Source organism: Mustela nivalis (assembly GCF_964662115.1).
Source record: "Mustela nivalis genome assembly, chromosome: 16".
NCBI classification, from domain to species: Eukaryota; Metazoa; Chordata; class Mammalia; order Carnivora; family Mustelidae; genus Mustela; species Mustela nivalis.
In genome coordinates this window covers 7,552,955-7,576,998 of record NC_139035.1, presented here as the reverse complement: position 1 = coordinate 7,576,998, position 24,044 = coordinate 7,552,955, and the positions used below count along the sequence as shown (strand labels likewise).

General features: G+C 47.1%; 1 protein-coding gene across 1 annotated transcript in view; it reads left to right on the top strand.

Moving 5' to 3' along the window:
• Nucleotides 1–21,664: 21,664 nt before the first annotated feature.
• Nucleotides 21,665–24,044, top strand: part of PLD5 (phospholipase D family member 5) — a 328,471-nt gene continuing 326,091 nt past the window's right edge. The window contains exon 1 of the mRNA XM_082702199.1: nucleotides 21,665–22,172. Within this exon, the coding sequence (XP_082558325.1) occupies nucleotides 21,984–22,172 (189 nt within the window). The 5' untranslated portion in view covers nucleotides 21,665–21,983. The remainder of the gene's footprint in view (nucleotides 22,173–24,044) is intronic.

The following is a 24,044-nucleotide window of genomic DNA, read 5'->3' as shown; positions in this document are numbered from 1 at the left end:
TACTGAGAAGCATGGCCAAAGCTAATACAGTCACAAATTTGCCCCCTCACCTTCAAGTCAGGTCTTGTGGAAGAGGGAAAAATCCAATCCAACTACCGTAGAGTCCTCCCTGGGCCCTGAAACCAGCCAATTCCAGCACTGTTTTTTTATTTGCGCAGTCAGTTTGCCTTGGTTCTTCTGGAACGCATCTGTGTCAGATTGATACATTGGTTGTCTCACTCATGAGCTAGCCCTCCTTGGGTGTGATGCTTGGTTCTCTGAACCTTGTTTCCACTGCAGAATCAAGCAAATAGTAGCTACCTGGGAGGATTCTCGTGAGCATCAAATAAAATCATGCAGGTGAGAACTTTGCCCAGAGAGATGTTTGATAAGTAGCTATTTTTAGAAGCTCTTCTGGTCTCTATCTAACTTTTGGTGTGAACTGTGCCATAGATATACACCCCCTACAAAGCAGGTGGAGGAGGTCGATGGGTAATAGAAGGTCAGAAATTGGTGAACAAGCAGTGTTTCGAGTTGGAATATCTGGGTCTCAGAATCTTCATCGACAACAGGTTTGGAAAGGGGATGGACTAGATTTCCAAAGACTTTCTCTAAGGTCAAGAGAAGTCAGTGAGCTTCTTGTCAATGTTTTCTTTCCTTCCCTCACCCAGGTTACTCATCAGGAGCATCCTGGTATCAGCAAGGATCTGACTGACCCCTCCATTCCACCGAGAATAACCAGGCCGAGGCTGAGAAACATTGATATTGATATCCTGGTGAGGAAAAAATAATGAGTGGGAGTCAGGATCTGAACTCAGAGCTCGGGTGCACCACTCAGGTGTTCTTACTGTCACCACAGCTGCCAGGATTAAAAGTGGAGGGTGGGAGTCCATCGCCTTCTGTCTCTCCAATCACTAGAAAAATACAAGAGCAGAGGAACAGAAACCCAAGCACCCATCACTGGCTCATGAATATTCTAGAGTTGGCCGTGAATATATAGAAGTACATACCTACAAAACCACCATTTTTGTAATTCTGTTTATATTGATATTGACTTTAACTTTATATTTCCTTGTCCCTCAAAGCAAATTCTTTGTTTTTTAAATCATTTGCTTTTCTTTATCTTTTTTTCCATCATGATAAATGTACTCTGCAATCCCCATCTCCTACAACCCCCAGACCCCCACGTGGTCACTGTCAGTTTGTTCTCTGGAGTTGGTCTCTCTCTCTCTCTCTTTTTTCCCCTTTGCTTGCCTCAAAGCAAATTCTTGTACTAAAGGCATGACAGCTGTGTTTTTAGGGAGCAAGAAAATCCTCTAGAAGAATTTTTATTTATATGTGTATTTTCATTCATGATAAAAAATGATAATCTTGTTAAAGAAAATGTAGAAATGGCAAAAGACAATGAATCACTTTGAATTTCAGAACCCTGCCACAAAGATCCTTACCATTTTGATGTCATTCGTTCCTTAGAAAATTTTTTCTTTGATAGTTCTTTCCTTACTTCTCTTGGTTAAAGTATGGAAATCGATAAAATAACTCAATAACCTAACTGACAGCATTAGCCATTACTTCCTCTCCCAGTAGATTTTAAGTTCCTTTAGGCAGGAACCGTGTCTTATTCAACTTTCTATTTCTGATTTTTCTTTTTCCCTCAGGGCCTACCGTAGTGCCTGTACCTAGCAAGTATGCAATGAATCCTGCTGAATCATATTTTGCATGAAAATTGTAGAAGACCTAAGAAGCCCTGGGAATAAAGATTCAAGTGTCAAGTGAAAGATGGGTTTGAAATTGACACAGTAATAAAGTATCTACAGTATTCCCTGGCCAGCCTGATTCCAAATAGACACTCAGCATTGGGATTCCTATTTTCTCCCAGGTAAGAGCATTCCAGTTTACCGGGTTCATTCAGAACTTGGACAGATTCCGGTCATTCAAATCAAGTTGACCCTGCAGCAATGGGCTTACCTGGGAGGGACATGCAAAGTAGATTTTTATTAACAAATGCCCTGCTCAGTCTCCAAAGGAAGTGGCAGAACTTTTTTTGTCATGATAAAGAGGATTAACTAAATGAGGGACTGCAGTTAATCTTGAAGTTTGCCCTGATTGTCCTGAAGTGTGATTTTGGAAGATAAAATTGGTCTTGATTTCTCTGGGGTTTTTCAGTGCACCTTCATGCAGTTCTGGGAAAGAATTTCCAAGTGTGGATGAAGAGTGTGTGTGTGTGTGTGTGTGTGTGTGTGTGTGTACCAGAATGTCCCACCTCTGTCTAAAATTTTTGAACTTTAAAATATTATAATAATCATAGCAACAAAATAGGAAGACATCTTTTTTTTTTTAAGATTTTATTTGTTTATTTGACAGATGGAGATCACAAGTAGACAGAGAGGCAGGCAGAGAGAGAGAGAGGAGGAAGCAGGTTCCCTGCTGAGCAGAGAGCCCAATGTGGGGCCTGATCCCAGGTCCTGGGATCTTGACCTGAGCTGAGAAGGCAAAGGCTTTACCCACTGAGCCACCCAGGCGCCCCAAAATAGGAAGACATCTTAACAGAACCATGGTATCTTGGGTCTGGTCCTCTCATTGATACCTCCTCCCAACATTCCAACATGTATAGTATGTAGTTTCTTAGTCTGTGCTAAGGTTCAGTGTTGGGGCATTTACTACCTCTCTCACCCCCACCCCCCTAAATGTCCATCTTTGGATGTGGAAATTTTCTGTGGCTCCCTCTGCCTTCTACTCACTGACAACACTTTTAGGGAGAAAGCTCATGAGTTATGATTGCACCCCTGTGAATCCACCTATCCCTCCGGGCTAACCCAGGGGACAGCACCAGAATGTTCGCTGAGGGAATGGCTGATACACCTTTGCAGTCTCAGAGAAATGTAAAACAGACCCTATAGAACTGTCAGAACACAACGGAACTAGATGGGGTGACCCAGGCTTGTGTATGGGAGCTATGGGGAAGGGAAGACAGGATTCATTGCATACTTGCTAGGTACAGGCACTACGGTAGGCCCTGAGGGAAAGAGAAAAATCAGAAATAGAAAGTTGAATAAATTCCCAAGCAGATGAAAGAGGACTTCAGTGACCTTCATTTTGACCTCAGTCTGCACCTTCTAATTGATTAAATTCTTCTTTTTCAGCTTATCTCTTAACTCCGGTTAAAGACTCCATGGGAAAAGCACCCCTTGATGGGAACCAAAATGACCCCCTCTAGCAGCAGGGACTGCCCTGAGCCAGCAAACCCCCTTGTGATTGGCCCCAAGACAATGATCATCATGACCTTTACTGCTCACCTGCTTGGACCCACTGACCTTTGTCCCACACTTTCCTTATATAAACCTGTAAGTATCTTCAACAGTTTGGAGACCATCTTTGAGACTCTAGTCTGCTGTCTTCTTGGTGTTTGCCTCCCTGAAATAGCTCCCTTTCCTGGTTCACTACCACTGTGGCTGCCTTTGGATTTTGTCAGTGGTGGGTGGCCCAGGCTGGTCTGTTTGGGAGGCCTGGAGCCAGGTGCTCTGTCCCTCCTGCACCCTGGTTATGCAGAGGGTCCTCTGGGAACAAGGTGGGGGGCAAAAAACACAAACTTGCAAAAGATTTTGAAATCAAATTTCAAACACTGTCGATTTTTCTACTGGCTCCTATAGGCATGCTGATCATGACGACTCCATCTTTTTCTGGGACACACGGTGACCTCCCTCGGGACTGTGTCCTCTAGGCCTTCTGGAGGTAATATCTGCTCTGACCTGAATGTGGGAAGGCTTGCTCTGGGATCCTGCCTGAAGTTGTTCAGAAAACTAGTAGAGAGAACATAGTTTCTCCCCATCACAGCCCTCTGGTATAGAGGTGGGGGCCACAGGTCTACCAAATGTTAAACCCTTTGACCTTCCTTACCACACTGACTTCAACACATTCCCCTCTTCTATAAAATCTGTGCATGAAAGTTGGGACTTGCAGGGGATAGCTGTGTGGCACCTGGATCACCATTCACCTGATCTCCACTCAGTAAATCACCTTGGATAAAACTCTGTATAAACAGTATGGGGTGACCTGCTTTGTTTTTCGATATCACAAGGTCTTCTCCATCCTTTCGCATCCCTGACCCCATCGCCCATCCATCCGTTATTCCTCCGGAGCACCTAGGTCACAGGACAGGGACACAGTCCATCTACAGTCAGCTGGGTGTTCAGAGAAACGTTCTAAAGACAATGGCAACAACAGTTACCATTTACAAGGACCTGTAAGGGAAGGGCTTCGCTAATATCATCTTTTTGCATCTTTGCAGGCGTCTTCTTAGTAATTCTCACTTTACAAACAGGAGAATGAGGCTGAGGCAGGTAAATAACTTGCTGAAAATAAAACAAATTGGGGCCACTGGGTGGCTCAGTTGATTAAGCGTCTGACTCTTGATTTCACTTCAGGTCCCGATCTCAGGGTCCAGGGATCAAGTCCCACATCGGGCTCCTTGCTCTGTGGGGGAGCCTGCTTCGCCCTCTGCCTGCCGCGCCCCCTGCTTCTGCTTTCTTTCCTCTGACAAATCAATAAAATCTTTTAAAATTTTGAAAAAAAAAACCCATATATTAGATATAATAAGCTAACTATTAAATTCTCTTTTGAAAACTAAATACTGCCAGTCAGAAGACCGGTCACAAAAGAATTTTTTTAATTCAGTGGGTACACAGACCTCACTTCCAATTTTAGTATATGTGCTGCCGAAGCGAGCACCAGACCTCACTTCAATTACATGAGCTTAATATATTTATTGAATGAATAATAGATGGGTAAAATGTCAAAAAATAAAAAAAAAGATGAAAAGAAGACCAAGGTTAGCACTGGTTATGAACACAGACCAGGATCCTGTCCTGGTGTGTCTGGGATATAAAACGATTATGTCACAGCCGTCCAGCCCTCACATGCACACACCAGACAGACGCACCCCCACATCTACAGAAACGATGCTGTCTGCCGGGTGTCACCCTTGCGTGCACAAATGAGGAAGTAGAGGAGAGAAGGAGGATTTATGTAAAGGAAGGGACTAGAAGGAGCGACTTCCCAGTCCTTGATTTTCAAGGCTCAGCTTTGCAAAATTGAAACAAACAAACAAACAATCATTTTGTTCTTGCGCGTACAACAAGTCCCAAACTACCCACTACCGTGACTAACGATGCCTGAGCTGGGATGTGCTTTGGGAGGCAACTGTGAAGACACACAGCTTACACTTGCTTCCAGGGTACTTACAGGGCGGGGAACTACTCACTGAACTTGGGACAACGTGCACGTGCGACAACAGATCTACCTTCACTGATAAACCCCAACTTTGGGTCCCCTGTGGCCTCCACATCATCACTGACCCTCAGTGTTCCTAGTGTCTCCCTCCAAAGGTGAAGCACTTAACTCTTGGAAGCTGGATACAGTTGGGTGGGGTATTTTTTGTTTGCTTGCTTGTTTTTGCAGATTATCCTTAAAGCACTGGTGAATTCTGATTCATCTGTTTTCGGCTATTCTATCTGGAGGTTCTGGTCTTTGGTTTTTATTGTTTCCAAAGGCCATCAGATTTTTCATTTAAGAAAGCTACGAGATTGGAGTCCGGGGCATTGCTGGAGACTGTAAGTGTATTACGTGCTAACAGAAGAGTGGGGTGTCTGTGACTTGTTGAGTTTCTCTTCTAAGACAATGAAAGTGGTAAAAACCATGGTGCAAATAGTCTAGAGATAAGTGGGCAACCAAGTGACACGTGGTCTTGAGAAAAGCACCTCGATGTATGGGCAGGGATGGGGGCCCTGTGTGATATCTCACACCAGCTCTCAGGAGGCAAAGGGGACACTGGTTGCAACAATTACATTTCCTCCTGTCTTGTCCAGATTCCTCTGCATGGGGACAGAGAAGCTAAATGCTATGGCTACTTAATATCCTTAACGACAGGATAATATCCCAGAGACTATCCTCTCATTCATTTTTTTCCTTTTTCCTTTTTTTCATAGAGAGATAGGGGGTGGTGGGGAGAGATGAGAGACAGAGGGAGAGAGAGAAGCTCAAAGCAGACTCCCTGCTGAGTACAGAGCCCCATGCAGGGCTTGATCTCAGATCTCAGGCTCCTGAAATCATGACCTGAATGGAAATCAAGAGTTGGACATTCAACCGACTGAGCCACCCAGGAGCTCCTCTTGTTCACTTTCATCAGGAGCAAGTCTTTTTAAAAAGAAAGAAAATGAAGATTTTATTTATTTATTTGACAGAGAGAGCACAAGCAGTGGGAGCTGCAGAGGGAGAGGGAGAAGCAGACTCGCTCCTGAGCAGGGAGCCGGATGTGGGGCTGGATCCTAGGACCCCGGGATCATGACCTAAGCCAAAGGCAGGTACCCAACTGACTGAGCCACCCAGGTGCCCCAGGAACAAATCTTTAAGCATTTAAATAACAGGCTAGGTTTCAGCCTGATCTATGCAAGACATGAACTAATATTGTTATGAAATAGGACTGTTGCGTTAGAATGAAGTAAGAAAGTGAGCCACATTTATCCTCTTGCCTACTTGCTGTGATGTCTGGGGAGTGCTTGACCGCCAGCTCTTAGAGGGAGGAGGTGGGGGTTGGGGGGCCCTGATCTGTGTGTTTCCATGATATAAATATTCCCATCACCGCTGACTCCAAGTCACCAACCTGAAGTCACAGCACACGGGAGGGGGAAGATAGCACACAGCTAGGGCTCACTGTCTGTGGGAGCCCACACAGACCCTGCCTCGCACCAAACTAAATGAATCAGATTCTGTAAGTAAAATTTAGCCCTGGAGTTAGAGATCAGATATTCTTGCTGACTGAGTCCTGATAGGGCGGACGCACGGTCGCATCCAAACTAAGAAAAATGAGTGACTTGCTATGATATCATCAGAGCGAGTATCAGATTTCTGATAGGTCCTTTCCGTCCAAGGGGACCATCATCATACTCTGGCTCTAAAAACAAGGGCCGCCGCTTAAAGCCGACTTCACGCTGCCTGTTTCCGCACATGGCTCTGTGCTTTCCTGGCAAGTCGGAAAACTAGATGCTTTTGTGTAGCCTCATTTGGCAAATGATGGTGATTTCTCTGGTGTCATTTGTATTCCCAGCGGCACTCTGGGAAGGAAGTAATGTAATCTACCGGGGACTCCCTTTTGAAGTATGTTCACCTGAGGATTCGTGTTGAGTGTCTTAAAATAAGCTCACCCCCTCTCCCCCGATAGTGTCCCCGTGGACTCAAGTTGCTGCACCAGAAGATCCGCAGAAAGAGATGAGGGGACGGGTCCAGGCAAATAAATGGAAGGAAATGATTTATACACGAAAGGAAAGAAGATCTTCAAAATTTATGCTAAGTTCTAAGTGTGGGACTTAAAGGAAACAATGAAAGTCTTCAGATTGAATAGCTGCAGGTGCCTGGATTCCTTCTAATCATACAAAAAAAGAAAAGGGGGGAGGGATGGGGGATGGGCGGAAGGAAGAGAGGTGTCCGGGGCAGGAGGGAGGGAGAGACTAAGTATCTCTCAAGAGATACACTTGTGCCAGGCACAGGATCTTGTTGTCTTTTCCCTTTAACCAGTTGGCAGCCTTCCTAACCCCCTGAGCTATTGCAAGGAAGTAGAAACAGAATATATCGCTTCCTCTGGTCAGCCTCGTAGGAGATCAGTCATGGAATCCCGTCTGCTCGGCTTGGCTCACCGGTTTCCCTCTTCTCCTCCCCCTGCAGGCTTCACCTCCCCTGGGGAACAGGCTGTGTACCAGCAACGCCGTCTTCACAATGAGTCACGATTTCTGCACCGAGAGAAAATGGAGGTATTTCACTCTCTACCAGGGCCACCAGCTGTGGACTTCCCTTTCACACACTGCTTCAGCACGCTAGATCGCATGGTGGTCCTCGCGCTCCTTAGCTCTCCACAGTACAAGAGGTGCAGCGTGGTGCATCAGGGCAGTGAGCTCTCTGCCCAGCACACTCGGTCTCCCAAGAGAGAGGAGGTGGCCCAGGCAGAGAAGAAGGTCTGTGGCCCAGGGCCAGAGCAGCGAGGTTCTCGGTGTCTTTGTTAGCGATCTTGTTGTGTTTCTCAGTTCTCCAGCACGTCGTGAAGCAAGAAAATTCGTAATCCTGCATCTGCTACATCTATAAGTAGAAACAGACACTTTACCTACCGGCTATTGGGTATATTCTTAAAAAAAATTTTTTTTTTAATTTATTTATTTGAGAGAGAAAGAGAGCAGGGGGAGGAGCAGAGGGAGAGAGAGAATCTCCATCAGACTCTGCACTGAGTGTGGAGCCCGTCACAGGGCTCGATCTCAGGACCCCGAGGTCATGACCTGCACTGAAACCAGGGGTCAGATGCCCACTGACTGAGCCACCCAGGTGCCCTGGGAACATTCTTGATTTAGCTCATTTACTGCAACCCACAGGAACAACAACAAAAACATCCTTTCCTCCAAGAGCACAAGAGGCAATATTCATTATACTTTCCTTCCTGGCCAGTTCATTAAAGAAATAAAATAAGAAGTGAACCACATTAAGGTAGAGGCAGAGGAGAGGATGTCCTCATTTTTTTTTAAAGATGTTATTTATTCCCTTGACAGACAGAGATCACAAGTAGGCAGAGAGGCAGGCAGAGAGAGAGAGAGGAGGAAGCAGGATCCCTGCTGAGCAGAGAGCCCCACGTGGGGCTCGATCCCAAGACCCTGGGATCATGACCTGAGCCGAAGGCAGAGGCATTAACCCACTGAGCCACCCAGGTGCCCCTCCACATGTTTTTGTCAATACTTTCCTATGCCTTCAAGCATCATGAGATCCTTGGGATCTTGCCCAGTAAAAGAAGTTGCTCAATAAAAATTTACTTCCCGAAGAAATGAATGAAGGCATGCCCGAGGGATACCGAGTTCCAGCTTCACCAGCTGGATCGATCAGTTGGCTTGCACATGGAGAGAGTTCTTCTTCTCTGTGCTAGAACAGGCAGAAAATGGCATCTGCTTCTCTCTGCCTTCTAGGTAGTGGTTATTACTGGACTGTAATCCAGACTTGGCACTAGAGTTGCTTGTTGGTTTTATCTTCTGAGAACTGGGGGTATTTGGCAAGTACAAGTCGCTTAATTTTTTCTTGACCCTACCAAGGTGTTCCTCTGCCTGGGATGTGCCCCCTTTCTCCTTCTTTTGCCCTGTGTTATTTCCTGGTGGCCAAGGAAATGAATGGATCAACAGAAACCTCTGTGCCTTTGTGAGCGAGGCTGATGGAGCAAGAGGAAGCTTCTGTCGGGGAGGAATCCCTCTCGCTGCGGGAGGAGAGCCGAGCTGCAACAAGGGAGGGACCCGGTTGCTCCTGCTTGGGCTTGGCTTCTCTGTGACCCCCCGCGGATGGGGTCAGTGGCAGTCAGACGTTCTGTCCCGTGGCGCGTGGTAGAGGTATCTGCCCTCCGTGCGCTGCCCCGCAGCTCACTTCTTGTTATTGGGAAGGGGTTTTTCTGCATATCTTACAGAGCTGCCCCAACGTGCACTGTGAAGTGTGTAAAAGCCATCTTGAAATCTAAAGTACTATTCCAATGAATGCTATTATTATCCACACTTTTATTGAAAGATCTATGTATTTATTAGGGGGGGGTGAGGGAGGGGCGGAGGGAGAGAGAAACTTCAGCAGCCTCCACGCTGAGCTCAGAGCCCGACACAGGGCTCCATCTCACAACCCTGAGATCATGACCTGAGCCGAAAGCAAGAGTCAGACGCTCCGCTGACTGCCCCCACCCGTGTCCCTATCCACCCTATTCCTAATGACGAGTATGATGGACTATGTCTTGTACTTCATTTTAGGTCTTTTCTCTTCTAATAGGTAGACGACACTGTCCAGTATCTTCTGTGACTTGACACCTGCTTAAGGCAGAAGACAGGAAGCAAGGCTGCCGGTGTTCTTAACATGCTGATTCACAGAGTGAGTGCAAATCAGACTGAGTCTCTGCCAAGTCCCAGGAGGAATTATTAGACAAGAGTGGAGAGCATGAGACACCCGCGCTCCCTGGTTAACAGTAGCGGACATTTGCTATTCACAGCAATCGTCACCCTCACCTGCTAGTGGAACCACACACCCACTCGTATATTGTAAGATTTGTGGATCAGAACACGGTTATGGTGTGGATTATACTGCCCCTGTACGGACTGTGTAACCTTGTGAGAATTGGCTGTCACGACCCGGGAGAGTTCAGAACACATCTCAGCCGCCCTCGAAATGCGTAAGTGAAGGCACAGCCCAAAAGGCTGTGGGCAAATCATCAGGTGAAAAGAAAACATAACTCTCTTTCATCAGGAAGACTGGTCAGGCTCTCCTTTTCAAAGTGTGATATGTAAAACTAAAGGGATGTTACTGGAAGAGAGAGGAAGATAGAGGTATTCCATATAAGGATTGCACAGTCCCCATCCTGTAACACCTCCCTGGTCTTCCTGTCGCAGAAGAGATGTGTTTTTGGTCTCTGCCCCGCAGTAGAGATGCTCCCAGGGCTGTCACTTTCCCTGTGGCTTCCCCCAAGTTGTCCAGAATCAAGCAGTTCTTAGCCAGCAAATGAAAGCATTCCTTAGCAGATTCAAGCGAAAATGGAAAGCACAACAGGTTTGTCCCAGAAGGAGACAGAGGAGGGGAACAGGGACAGAATCGTGTGGGGGACACATACCTACACCACGCAGTCCAAGCCCCTCGTTTTGTTCAGCAGAGGATTTCACTGTTGGAACACTTGGACATAAACTGTAGAAAAAACAGACACTGGTTTTTTTTTTTGTCTGTATTGAGTTAATGGGTCATAAAAATGTGAAACCATTTGAGATACATAAAATAAAAATTAGATAGGGATTAATCTCCAAACCCTTCCTCAGGGCCAGTGGTTGGCTGACCTGGGATGTTTGCAGGAACCTCGGTCAAACCTAGGGATTAAGCAAACAAGCAGTTTGGGACAGTCATTGACAGCTGGGGTCCATTCTAAATCCAGTACGTGACGACACTGTGCAGATGGAAGATATTCGGCGCAGAGCATTTGGATCATTCTTTACCAGTCACTATTTTGGCAAGATCCTGTTGGTCAAGACATAGAACATCAGTCTTGGCGGGGACAGTCCTTGGTAGAAAATCTGCTTGTTGGGGCTGTATTTTCCTTACTTACTCATCATCCTGCCTTGCTTCCTTCTTTGGGTGACCTTTAAACACTCCACCTGCCTTCGAACCAAACAGGACTTTCAAGCCAGTGTGGGCAGATAAATGAGAGGCGATCTAAAGTGTCTCAGATTTTTAGTGGCTCAGAATGTTACTAGAGACATTGAACCTAATGCCACCGTTGCCAGTGGCCCCAAAGACTGGTCTTGCAACAGCCTGCTTGAAAGCCAATCCTTCCAATATTAGCCCATCACTTCCTTCTAAACTCAACAAAAAACAAGGCAGATTATTCATTGAGAGATAACAGAGGCCAGTTGCTGAAGACTCATCAGCAAAAGGGACATTTTCACCAGCCATCGCAAGGAAGGGGTCTACCAGAGAACCAGCTTGGGAACTTGAAAGGGAACCCCTGGAGTTTGGGGGACACTGACCCTCGTACCCCATTCCTTCCTGGGAAAACCTAAAGATGAAAGGTCATGCCTTTCTCTTGAAGAACACAAAGTCAGGACTATGGTGAAAAAAAAAAAAATCGGGAGTCGAGAACAAGGATATGTGATCTTACAGGTTAGGAGTGAGGGTTTTCCGGCATCGGGCTACTTTGAAAGATCCATCATTTTTTAAAGAAGCCTGCCTGGAAGATAAAGTGCCTCTTCCCTATGGTGGGTGCTGTGTTGTGCTATGGGGACCCGTCTGCAGAAAGAAACAGGTGTCCCCCAGCTTTCAAGAGTGCTGCCTGAAGGTGGCCCTCACCTGTCAGCTTCCTTTGGGGATGGCCTCCACAGAACAGAAGATGGCCTGCCTTGCTCAAGGTCACAAGTTTTCCCAGGGGAACAGCCCATCCGGTAACAGAGCGATGTGGGGCACAAGTGAATCCCCCGTCTCTACCTCTAGCTCAGACCAACTCTGAAGGGACACCCAGCTTCACCGTTCCCCAAGGGGCCATCTAGAGCCTTCATAGGTATTGATCTGTTCCCTTCCCTCCTCCCTTCCAGAGGTGGTAATTCCCCCCAAGCATTGCTTGTCCGTGAAGCTCTGTATTAAGGGTCTGGTTCCTGGAGAATCTGCAACATGTCCCATCTGGTGCCCGACCCAGAGGAGCTGTGAGCAGCGGTTAGCAAGGGTGGAGGACACAAAATGCCACCTTCTGACATTTCGGGTTTTGGGGTCGGGGGGGTAGGAAAGGGGGGCGTGGGACCTTCCCACTGCATGCACATTTGGAGTTATGTGATTCCTAGATGAAATCTTCTTAAAATTAAAAAAATGACCAAAAACAACCCCCCCCAAAACAAAACAAACCCCAAAAACCTCTATGAAACATGCCAGAAGTGTCCTTGATGAGCCAGTCCACAGCCTGGGTTGAACAGGGGGTAAAGGGCACTGCTGCTTTCTGCTCCTTAATGAATGGATCAGAGTGAAATGTATGATGAGATCCTGGGTTTTGAAACGAGTCCTGGGTTGGTTTTCCAGTTCTGACCCTTACTTTATGTGACCATGAGCTGTCACTCACACTCTGGGAGCCGCAGTTCCTAGACGCTGACACGGAGATGATAGTAGATCATTGAGGGGATTAAATGAGACGCTGGCAAAGTTCCTAGTGCAGCCCTAGCCTGGAGGGAGCATTCAAACTTGCTCTCCTTGCCTTTAGATTCTGTGGTTTCTTCTCCTGCAAAAATCTCTTGGGGAAGTCTGGAAAGCAATGCCTCTGGCCAGCCTCTGCCTCTTCTCACGTGTGAGGAGTTGCCACAGGGCGACTCAGAGAGAGTGTATATAAATCACCCACCATTTTATTTCCCATAATAAAATTGTAAATGGAAGCAATGATTCTTTGCAATTTCAATTGGCTTGTTGCAATTGTATCCTTTTCTAAACTGTTTCTTGACAGTTTACACTCAATTGACTAGACCCACTTATCAACAAAATCAGGGTTTTTTCCCCCCTGCATTTGCTAGGCTGGTCGTTCCGAACTGCTGATACCTGATTTTCGTTCACTGGTTTCTCCTCTCCTCTCCCTTTCCTTCTGAGTTCTTGGTCTGGAGATGTGTGAGCCGTCCCGTCTCTCCAGCACACTCAGGCACTCCTGGGAGGGGTTTTCCAATTAAAACTTGTTCTTACTTCTGTGGTCTCACCTGCCCACCTGTCACTGTGGTTCCTCGACTGAAACTTAACAGCTAACCTCATCCATCACTTGGCCATGATAGGTACATGTTGCCGTCTCTGATGAGTGTAAGTCGGGGAGCTTCCTTTATGGAGAACCAAAAAGTTTTGATTGCCTTTCCTTCATGGTGTATACATTGACCTTGAGATCCTCTGTCAGAACATTAGGAAGTGCATATATTCAGATTTTAGCTAATAATCTATAATAATTCCATTTTTTCCCCTTCAATAAAATTCTAGGTACACAATCTTGGGAATAATCCTACTCATATTGGTAGTTTATGATATTAGAATCATAGTTTATGCATCTAAAGTAGTCAGATAAGTAACTGGACAAATTGTCAATAGGATTGAAAGGGGAGAAGTTATACGCACCTGTTACTATGGTGTTAAATATAACATAGTCCTCCATGTCCATTCGTAATAAAGAGACTGAAGGCTGCAGTGTTCATACCTTGTCATTCCGAGCTTGGGAGCAACACCAGGTTATAACCTGAGGTCCGGGTGAGTGTCAGACCCAGCCAGCTGCCTCTAGCGTGCATCTCCTCCGTGATACCTTAGCTACATCAGATAAATTAGAATCTCTCTTGTAAAGAAAGCCTTTTTAATTTTATTTTTAACTCTGGTAAATAACTCCAAGAACCAGCTTCCTGCCTGCAACCTACTGGCTTTTTCCAACCACTTAGACCTGCTTTCCCAAACCAGGCTCTCTTCCCCAAATGCTGGTAATGTGGATTTTGTCAATGTTTCCTTTTCATCTTTATAAAATGCTGCCTCGTTTGGGAACTACTTTTTCAGCATTTATTTTCGACATTTGATCAGAATCTTATGGTATTTGTGGTTTCAGTAGAGTGTGTCTCCTTCTTCAGATCGCCAATTCATTCATAAGGAGGCTTAGGATTTCTCAGAATCCTGAAGCCCCACGTGCTCATCCAACGGTGAGGATACGCCGGAAACTGGATACAAGTGTCTGAGGTTGAAATTCTGAGTTCGATTGAGCAAAGTCAAACTGTCTCTCTGCTAATTTCATCTAAGTGTGCAAACATATTTTCTTTCGAGGATCTTATATCCCCATCTGGGCCATTTTCTCTGGCACCTTTCCCGCCCCTCCCCCCCAGCTCACCCTCTACCCCGCCCCCACCCACCTGCAGTATAGCCCAGCACCCACCTGTCTGCTCTCCAGCCAGACTGAGCTGAGATCATTTTAAATCCTGTTTTGCTTTGTTCGTGTTATGTCACCCTGACCAAGCTCGTACCAAGTGCTAAAATCAGTGCTTTGGGAAAGAATAGTGTCTTGAGCATACTCAGAGTTCAGAGTACAAGTGTCAAAAGAGGGAGATGGGAGCTATTTGATGTGCCCCATCTATCCCGGTAGATCAGTTTAATCGTTTTTGTAACTTGAAACCAATCTATCAGGTTGACATGTTGACAGGCAGTCTTGGTTTATGACAGATTAACTAATTCTTCATCTATTATTTATATTCTGCCTACACTGAAAAAAGCCATTAGTAGAAAACAAAGACCAGAAAAATAACATCATTAGGACAAGGGCAAAGAACTAGAACCACATAATAGAAAGGGAGAAGGACATCATTAGCTTAGAAAACCTAACACCAGTGAAACCTCCAGCCACTGAGCATAAAAATTAGCTCTGAGCTTTCTGAATTTTATTGTTGGGAACGGACTATGTTACATCCTACCTTCAAAAGATACTGCATAATGTACATAAGCCAACAACAGGAACTTCGGCCAGCACTGAAATGGTACACGTCAGCTTATATTTATTTAAGTGATTTACTACAAATATTACTCTGATTGTCAGGAAAACAAGATCTAAGGAGTCAGCAAATTCCTTCTTAGCACCAGTCAACAAATGGAAAATGTCAGAGGAATCCAAATAGTTTTATATATTTACTAATTCCATATTGCTGGTCTCATAACAACATTGGTTCCTAAGATGAACTACAAGTTGGAGAAAACCCTGACTACTACCAGTGTCCTATAAAAATACAGGAAAGGACACAGAGTCTATCCTTTGTGGGTGCCCAAAGGCAGTAAATCCATATCATGCTCACATCCCTTAATTTAAGGTTAGATTTCAGTTTTATGAATCTAGGGATGAGTAGGAATTACGGTATGGTTTACCTTATCTTTAGATACTTCCTTTTTTACAATTGAGTTGAATGTACTTTATACAGAATACCACAGCACCCAAAAGATTGTCCCAGGTCATCCTAGTGGACTGTCAGGGTGATTTTGAAATATTAATTCAGCCTGAAGCCTGAGGGCATGAAGTCCAAATGAAATGACAGTTTAAGCAATCGTCTGATTGATTTAATCCATGCACACTATGAGTTAAGAAAATTCAGATTTTTTTTCCCCATTTGAAACTTTTAGTTGTATGAAGTGTCCAGTTAATCATTTCAACTATTTTCTCCCCGCCTCTTCAGGAAAGACATTGGCTAATTCCCTGGGGCAGAGCCAATCAGATGTATTGATGTGACGGATCTGTCCAGTGCTCCTTGCAAACCCAACTTCCTCTCCCTGGGACGCCTGGGTGGCTCAGTGGGTTAAGCAGCTGCCTTCGGCTCAGGTCATCATCCCAGCGTCACGGGATCGAGTCCCACATTGGGCTCCTTGCTCCGCAGGGAGCCCGCTTCTCCCTCTGACTCTGCCTGCCACTCTGTCTGCCTGTGCTCGCTCTTGCTCGCTCTCTCTCTGACAAATAAATAAATAAAATCTTAAAAAAAAAAAAAAACCAACTTCGTAATGAAACCACAGCAATTTCACCGGTTAGGCAAAGTTAGGCAAAGCAGTCTGAGTAAGTCCCCACTGTTGTCAACTGAGTTGACATGGGAAACAAGGTTTCCAACTCTTAGAAATAGCCCAGTGCCATTGGATTTGGTTCTCCTTGTGGAAACAAAATGGCAGCCTGTAAGTCACAGCAGAAACTCACCCTGCTAGGGTCTCATCCTGGGGGCTCCACTGCCTCTCCCACTATTCGCCAGTTCCCCAGCTCATTGTGGGGCTCATAGCCCAGTGGAGATTCATGGAGCCCAAGAAAGGCCAGGCACGTGTGTGCTATGGAAATGAACTGAGAGTCACTGAAGCCACCTTGAGTTTCAGCCACACGTCGTTGCCTCTTGTTAACTATGTCTCTGGGCAAGTGAAGTCTTCCTGGGTCTTTGTTTCCTCATCTGTAACATGGGATGGTTATGCTTACTTTGTGGGCTTTTTAAAAAATGAGAGACAAAGGGCACCTGGGTGGCTCAGTGGGTTAAGCCTCTGCCTTCAGCTCAGGTCATGATCTCAGCGTCCTGGGATCGAGTCCCACATCGGGCTCTCTGCTCAGCAGGGAGCCTGCTTCCCCCCCTTCTCTCTGCCTGCCTCTCTGCCTACTTGTGATCTCTCTCTCTCTGTCAAATAAACAAAATTTGAAAAAAATGAGAAACGAAATAATCCCTTTTGTGACGGACCATTACAGTGACCAGCACACAGCAAATACAAAAAAAAAAAAAAAAAAGAATTTAGTCGAAACTAAGTTTGTGGGTAGATACATGTACTCCGTTAATAACTTGAGATAACATTTAAAAATTCTCATTGTCATTTTATGACAAAACAATAATAACTACATGGCTAAAGAAAATACTGTGGCTTAAAAGACCCTGGTCAGGGAGTAATATAGTATATTCATGTTTGTACAACCTTTCAAAAAAACATTTTAAATCTACAGTCACTTTAACTTGGTTCTAAGGGATTGGCTTTATTCAAATTTTCTGTAGAAATAATCTTATAATTAACATATGTATTTATAAAGAGTAATGCTGTCTAGTGCTCTTTGGTATTCACCCAAAGGAGTTGAAAACTTATGTCCACACAAAAATCTGCACATGGATGTTTATAACAACGTTATTCATAATTGCCCAAACTTGGAAGCAGCCAACATACCCGTCTGTAGGCGAAGAAATAAACTGTGGTCCACCGGGACAATGAAATATTATGGGGTGCTAAAAAGAAATGAGGTATCTAGCCAGGAGAAGACGGGAAGGAATCTCAAGTGTATATTACTAAGTAAAAGAATACAACCCAAAAAGCCAACATACTGTATGATTCCCATTATATAATATTCTGGAAAAGGCAAAACTATGGAGACAGGGGGAAGAGCAGTCGTGACTGAGGATATGGAGGCTGGCGGGGAGCAAGGGGGACGAATAGGAAGAGGACAGGGATGTCCCGAGCAGTGAAAATACTCCGTATGATGCCAGAAAGATGTTACATGTCATCACATATGTATATGCTACATACACATATGTGATGTTACATATCAACACATATCCTGTTACATCTGTCCAAACCCGCAGACTGAACACCACCAAGAGTGAACCCTAACGTGAACTATGGACTTCGGGTGATTTTGACGTGTCCGTGTAGGGTCGTCAATTGCAACAAGTGTACCTCTTGGATATGTGATGCTGATAATGAGGGAAGCTGTGTGAGTGTGGGACGGGGGGCTACACAGGAGGTCTCTTGTGTTTTCTTCTCAATTTTGCAGTGAACCTCAAACATCTGTAAAAAACAAAGTGTTACAAAAAAGTAACACCGCCTTAAGCTGCTGGATCTACTGCTTGACAGCCAAGAACAGAGTAGTTTTGGGGTCCGTGTGGTCTTACATAGTGTGAGGGTCATCAGGGAGAACCCCAAGCACACCGCTAAGGAAGATCTAATTATTGAAATGTTTTCTTCTTCAGTAAAGAAAGCCTGGAACTACTTAGTAAAAGCTTGGTACTACTTAGTGGAAGTAAACACATGTAAAAACATAAGTACTGAGAAGCATCTGTTTGCGATTTTTTTTTTTTTTATGTGATATGATGTGGTGAAAAAAAAAATCCTTTATTTAGGGTCAGTGGTTTCTAGACCAGATTCTATGGCTTGTTAGACGCATGGATTTGGGCGGGTCTTGAGCCCAGCCTCCATCAGCTTCAGTCTCTTCCTTTCAAAAAACGCAGGTGTTAGCAAATACCAAGACTGCTTTCAGATAATTTTTGCATGAACTAAATGTGCTGAAGGCTATGAAAACATGCTATCAAGGTAAATATCGTGGTAATGTAAGGTATTATTATTGTTATGAAAGGCTTAAAAAAAATTCTCCTTGTGACTTCTGGATGCCTTCAGCCTACTCTGGCCTTAGGCTTTACACCCCTGCAAAATGACTTATTCAGACAATGTTAACAATTCTTGGTCAATGGCATCCTTTGAGTTTCAGTTTGAGATCAAGAGATGATGTTGATGGCTCATATATGTTATACCTGATTTTAAAGATTTTATTTGTTTATTTGATAGAGAATGCACAAGCAGGGAGAGCAGCAGACAGAAGGAGAAGGTGTCTCCCTGCTGAGCAGGGAGCCCAAAGTGTGGGACTCCAACCCAGGACCCCGGGATCCTGACCTAAGCCGAAGGCAGATGCTTAACCGTCTGAGCTACCAGGTGCCCTTACCTGAAATTTTTATATAGCTTGAAAGTATTGTGTAAAAGTAGCAAGTTAGGGAAAGTATTTCTAGAATAAATATAAACATTAATGAGATGCAATTTCATGGCTGAGTGCAGTTTCTATGATTAATTACAAGCAATCAAGATTAAGCGATACACCCACCGCCAGTGAACATGATAACTTATCACTAGAAGAATGTAAAGAACATTCCTGTGCCTGAACGTTCTAAAAACAATAACATAGCGCTGTATAGTTCATACAGTGTTTTCTCATGGATTAGACCAGCTCATCCCTGTAGCAATCATTTGAAGAAGCAGTGATTATTCTCCATTTATTAGGTGAATCTGAAGTCTATTGATATCAAATGAAAACCCAGAAAGTCACAATTTAGAGATTAAAGGAGCTGGTACTAAAACCTAGGTCTTTGAATATTAAGTCCAGTGATCTTAAAAACAAACACACACATGTTGAAGTGTTAGCCCAGTGAAGGATGGCCCCAGTTCCAAGAAGCCACGAGTAGGAGGACGGGTAATACCTAGCACCTGTGTTGCATTCAGACCACGTGAGGGCCGTGAACACGGACAGGGAAAAGTGCCAGTGAACGTTACTTTGTAAATTCGATGATATTTACCCATTTTGATAATATTTGGGGGGCAAGATTCACATATTGTAGTTGACCACATTCAGAAATATTATTTGTGTTCCCTACCACAGTTTGACTTGAGCTCAGTTTCATATAAAATATTCTTTTGAAGGTCCATGAGCAAGCCCCATATTACTGTCATAAACAATGAATCTGAACAAGTTTCTAAGACCGAAATAAAATTGCGAATATCATTTCACTCAGGTTTATTTGAATGTAGTAAGTCTGTTGTAATGTCTGGTACTACATACTAAGTAGGTTAAGTACGAAGCCGTAAAAATTTATGTTTTGCCTGATATTTTAAATCCTAACAGATATCATCAATGGATTGATTATAAGGCACAATTTAGTAGTTTTCCTATAACATACATGCTACCAGTACACGCCTTTAAAGAATGGTTTCAGCTCCTATAGTGTTTCTCCTATAAAGGTCTACTTAAAAAAATCTATTCGCATGAAAACCTGACAACATGGAAACCATTTGTTTAAATTCTGCTACGGGGGAACTTCATTATTACTCTGAATAGGGTATCTGTCATTTGTCAAGGTTTGCATATATCACATGACCTTCAGGACGCTCTGATAGAGCGAAAATCAGACATATCCTTTGGCAGAAGGGCACTCAGGTTTTTCTAACACCAATATTATAAAATATATGTAAGTGTTGGTAGTCATGTCAATCGTGTGTTTATACTTTAAAAAGAAGCAAAAGTCGTGAAGTTTAAACTGTCCTGGCAAAAAAAATGAGAAGCAAGACAATGGAAGGCAATGTTGGAAGCCTTTTAATCCGGTTCCAATTTTTTGCTTTGATATGTTACTTCTGTTTGAGTCTTAGTTCCCTCACCTGGAAGATGGGCTTAATAACTTTCATCTTGTAGAGTAACTGTGGGATTTAGAGAAAACCCATCTGTTGGGGGTACAGATTACCCAGTATGATTCAGCCCCTAAAATGACTAATCTAGAATAAGCAGAAACTTTGTGTTACTTTGTTACTTTGTCACCAAATTGACTGTTATAGGATTTTATTTCAACTCCCATTATTACAATACCATTTATTTAAATAGAAACTCTGAAAAAAAAAAAAAGAGAGAATCTGGATAGGTATGAGACAATCCTTGCCCTCACAAAACCATCACATTCCAACCCAGACTTTCTTTGAAACTATCATCCAAGCTGGACGTTTGGGGAACAGGTCAGCTGAGAGCTGAGGAGAGGTCGGTTTCTACATTCTGGGCCCCCTCTTTAAAATCTCCCAGATACTTCTGCCCCTTCTATACACTTCTCAGGCTTTTAAATGGACCTGAGAAATCTTTGGCACGAATTGTTACTGAGCTTTTCGGTAAAACCAAAAAACGTTCTAAGATGCTGAATGCAAAGGCAGCAAAAGAGAAAAAGACGTAAGATTTAACTATTAACATGCCACTCTATTTCCAGAAAAATCATCACGCCTGACTGTAAGACTGGCCTGGGAGGGAAAGCAGCAAAAACCCTCCGCGTAGTAAAACCCGGTCCTGGGGGCGAGGGACAGCGTAGCGAGACCACTGCAGGGCGCCGGGCCGCACGCACCTCGCGAACGCACGGTCGAGGCCGGACGTTTGCAGAGGGGCCAGGGGTCCGGGGCAGGGTCGCCGCGGGCCGCCTGGTTCCAAGTGCACCTGGGGCCGGGGAGCAGCGGGTCCCGCAAACCAGCCCGCCCAGCCCCTGCGCCCGGAAGGACTGGCAGCGCTACACCCTCCGATGAAAGTAGCGCGCACGGCTCCAGAAAACACTTGCCCTTGTGGCCATTTTCGGTGGGGCTGCCAGGCGCCCTGTGCTCTGCGTCCCCGCGGTGGGACAAATGGGCTCCCGAGATAGGAAGTTACAGAACTTTCAGAACAAGGGGCCCGCGAGGCCGGGGCAAGGTGGGGTCCGCTGATCCGGGCCCGCAGGGGGCGGGTGGGGGAAGGGCAGAGGTGGGGTCGAGAGTCTCCCCAGGGATCCAGCCCCGCGCCGGGCCAGCGGCAGGGAGAAGGCGCGGAGACCGCGCTCCCCCTCCGGCGGCTGCTCGCTCTCCAGTACCGGCGCGAGCCGGAGAGGTGCAGCCCCGCGAGGAGGGGCCGGCGCGCCGCGGCGGGAGGGGCGCCGGCGGACTAGCAGCCCTCGGGCCCGCGGCGGGCGGCGCGGCTCCTCACTGCACCAACCTGCGGGCTCGGGCTGGCTGCGGGCCGCGGCCCCTCCCACCCGCACCCCACCCGCGCCGCCGCCGCCGCCGCCGCCCCGGGCCGGCCCAGTCCCAGCCGCTGCCGCAAGGAGCCGGCGTGCGGGGCGCCCCGCTCCGACCGCAGCCGGCGGGGGCTTCGCGGCCACAGCGGCGTGCACCCGGGGCTCCGGCCTCCCCGGACCCCGCTCCCCTCCCTCCCTCCCTGCGTCCCTCTCGCCCCCGCCCCTTTCTCCCACCTCCCCCACCCCCTCCCTCCGCGCTCCTCCCGCCCGGCTGCGCGCTCGGCTCCCCGCGCCCCCCGCGCCCGCTCGCTCCTCCTCCAGCCCCGGCCCGGCCTCCCGCGCGCCCTCCAGCCCGCTGCGCGCCGGCCGCCGCCTGGTCATGTCAGGATGGAGATCCGGCAGCACGAGTGGCTCTCGGCCTCCCCCCACGAGGGCTTCGAGCAGATGAGGCTCAAAAGCCGCCCCAAGGAGCCCTCGCCGAGCCTGACCCGAGTGGGCGCGAACTTCTACAGCAGCGTCAAGCAGCAGGACTACAGCGCCAGCGTCTGGCTCCGGAGGAAAGACAAGCTGGAGCACGTAAGAGCGGCGCGCTCCCCGGGGCCGCGGCCCCGCACCTGCCCCGGAGGTGGCCGGAGCGCGCGCGGGGCGGCGGGGCCGGGCGCGGGGGACCCCCAGGTGGCGCGACTCGGGGACGGGGCGGCCGCGTCCTCCTTCCGCCCTGGGGCCTCTGTTTTGCACTTTCTTGCCGGGAAGGACCGGGCTGCGGGGAGGAGAGGAGAGGGGAGGGGAGGTACCTTTCCCGGCACTGCCTCCCCCCGCCCCCCGCGCATCTCGACCTCCCCCACGGGCTTTTTTCAGGGTTCGTGGGCACCGCGTTCTCGGCGCGCCTCTGCGGGGTGGGCGAGAAGGGGAACTGCCCCAGCGGGGCTCCGAGGAACGTGGCGTCGCACGGTGGTGCGCTCCGAGGGGCCACACGGTCTTTGGGGCTGTGTTACTTCGTCCAGAAACTACCCACCGCGAGTCCGCGCGGGAGCCGCCGCGGGCGACTCCGCCTGGGTCCGCGCCCGAGCCGGGAGAGTTTTCTGCAGCCCGTGCTCCGGGGTGAGCCGCTGGCCACCCTTGCTTGAGCCCAACGAGGGAGAGCTGTGCGCGCTGCGAGGAGGAGAGAGGCGAGCGGCCCGCCCGGCTCCGCGGGAACCGCCGCCCGGCCGGGTGCGAGCCGGCGAGCCGGGACCTCCGCTCCGCTGAGCGCGCGCCTCGCGGGCGGCGTCCGGGGCGCCGGAGCTGAGCCCCTGGGGCTCGCCGTTCTGGAAGGGGAAAGTCCCTCTAAAGGGACGTTTAGTGGATCCCCAGTTTCCACCTTGACCCGTCAGCCTCTTCTTAAACCAGATGTTAAAATGAAACTAAGAGAATTCTCTCGGAGGGCAGCCCCGCTAGGCAGGGAGAGGATGCTGTTTCTTCCCGCGGAGCTGCAGAATCCGAATCGAGCCCGTTAGTGGAATGTGGAGGTTTCCTTGTATTTGGGTCACATCTCCAATTGTGACAGAAAGATAAGAAGGAGAACTTCGTAAACTCACACATCTTCTGCCGCCCCACCGACCTCACTCACATCTGCACCCCCCCCCCCCCCAAGCGCTTCTCCTCTCCTGGGTTTTGTTTGCAGCAACATCAAGCTTCCCAAGAAGCAGCGTGCAATGCAAAGGGGTGTTTCTCCCACAGCCTGAAAGGAAGGTCTGTGCCTTTTCTCTGAGGGCCTGATTAAATCCCTTGAAAGCTGGAGTTTAAAGCTTCCAGTTGGGGAACAGGCTGTCTTGGGTGTAGAGAACCATTTCCGGGTATCCGAAGGATGTCTCAGATCCTTAGGGCCATGGAAGTAGCTGATTCTAGGAGAACAAGTTGTTTGAAAGGCAGCAGGATCCACTTAAAAATGCAAGTTCCGGAATTAGCATAGGGATCTGGTGGTTAGTAGTTTCAAGAGCACCTTCTTGGAGTTTGGCTCTAGAAGCTGTGTCTGATGTCAGTACCAGGGAAACTGGTCCGGTCTTAGAGCAGTGGGAGAATAATCTCCCTTTCCCTGAATATGTGTTCATTTGCACCTTGTGCTTTTACCTGCTCTGTTGCCTTTCTTCTCCAAGTGGAAACCAGTAGTGCACCCTTTTCTAGGTCTCCCTGAGTCCCAGACAGAGCACAGCTTTGACTTCAGTGCACCTTCACTTTCACGTTTCCACGGAGTTTCAAGGCCTGCTGGGGTGGGCCATGGCAGCCTCACGGTTCTGGGTGAGTGTTGGATGCTGAGCCTCTCCTGAGGCTTACAGACCAAGAAAAGGAAAGTCTGCTTGTTTAGAGGCACCTGAGGTCCCATGCTTTCTTATTCATTCAGAGAATGAGAGCATTGCACTAAAAAAAAAAAAAAAAAAAAAAAGAAAAAGAAAAGAAAAAGAGAGCATT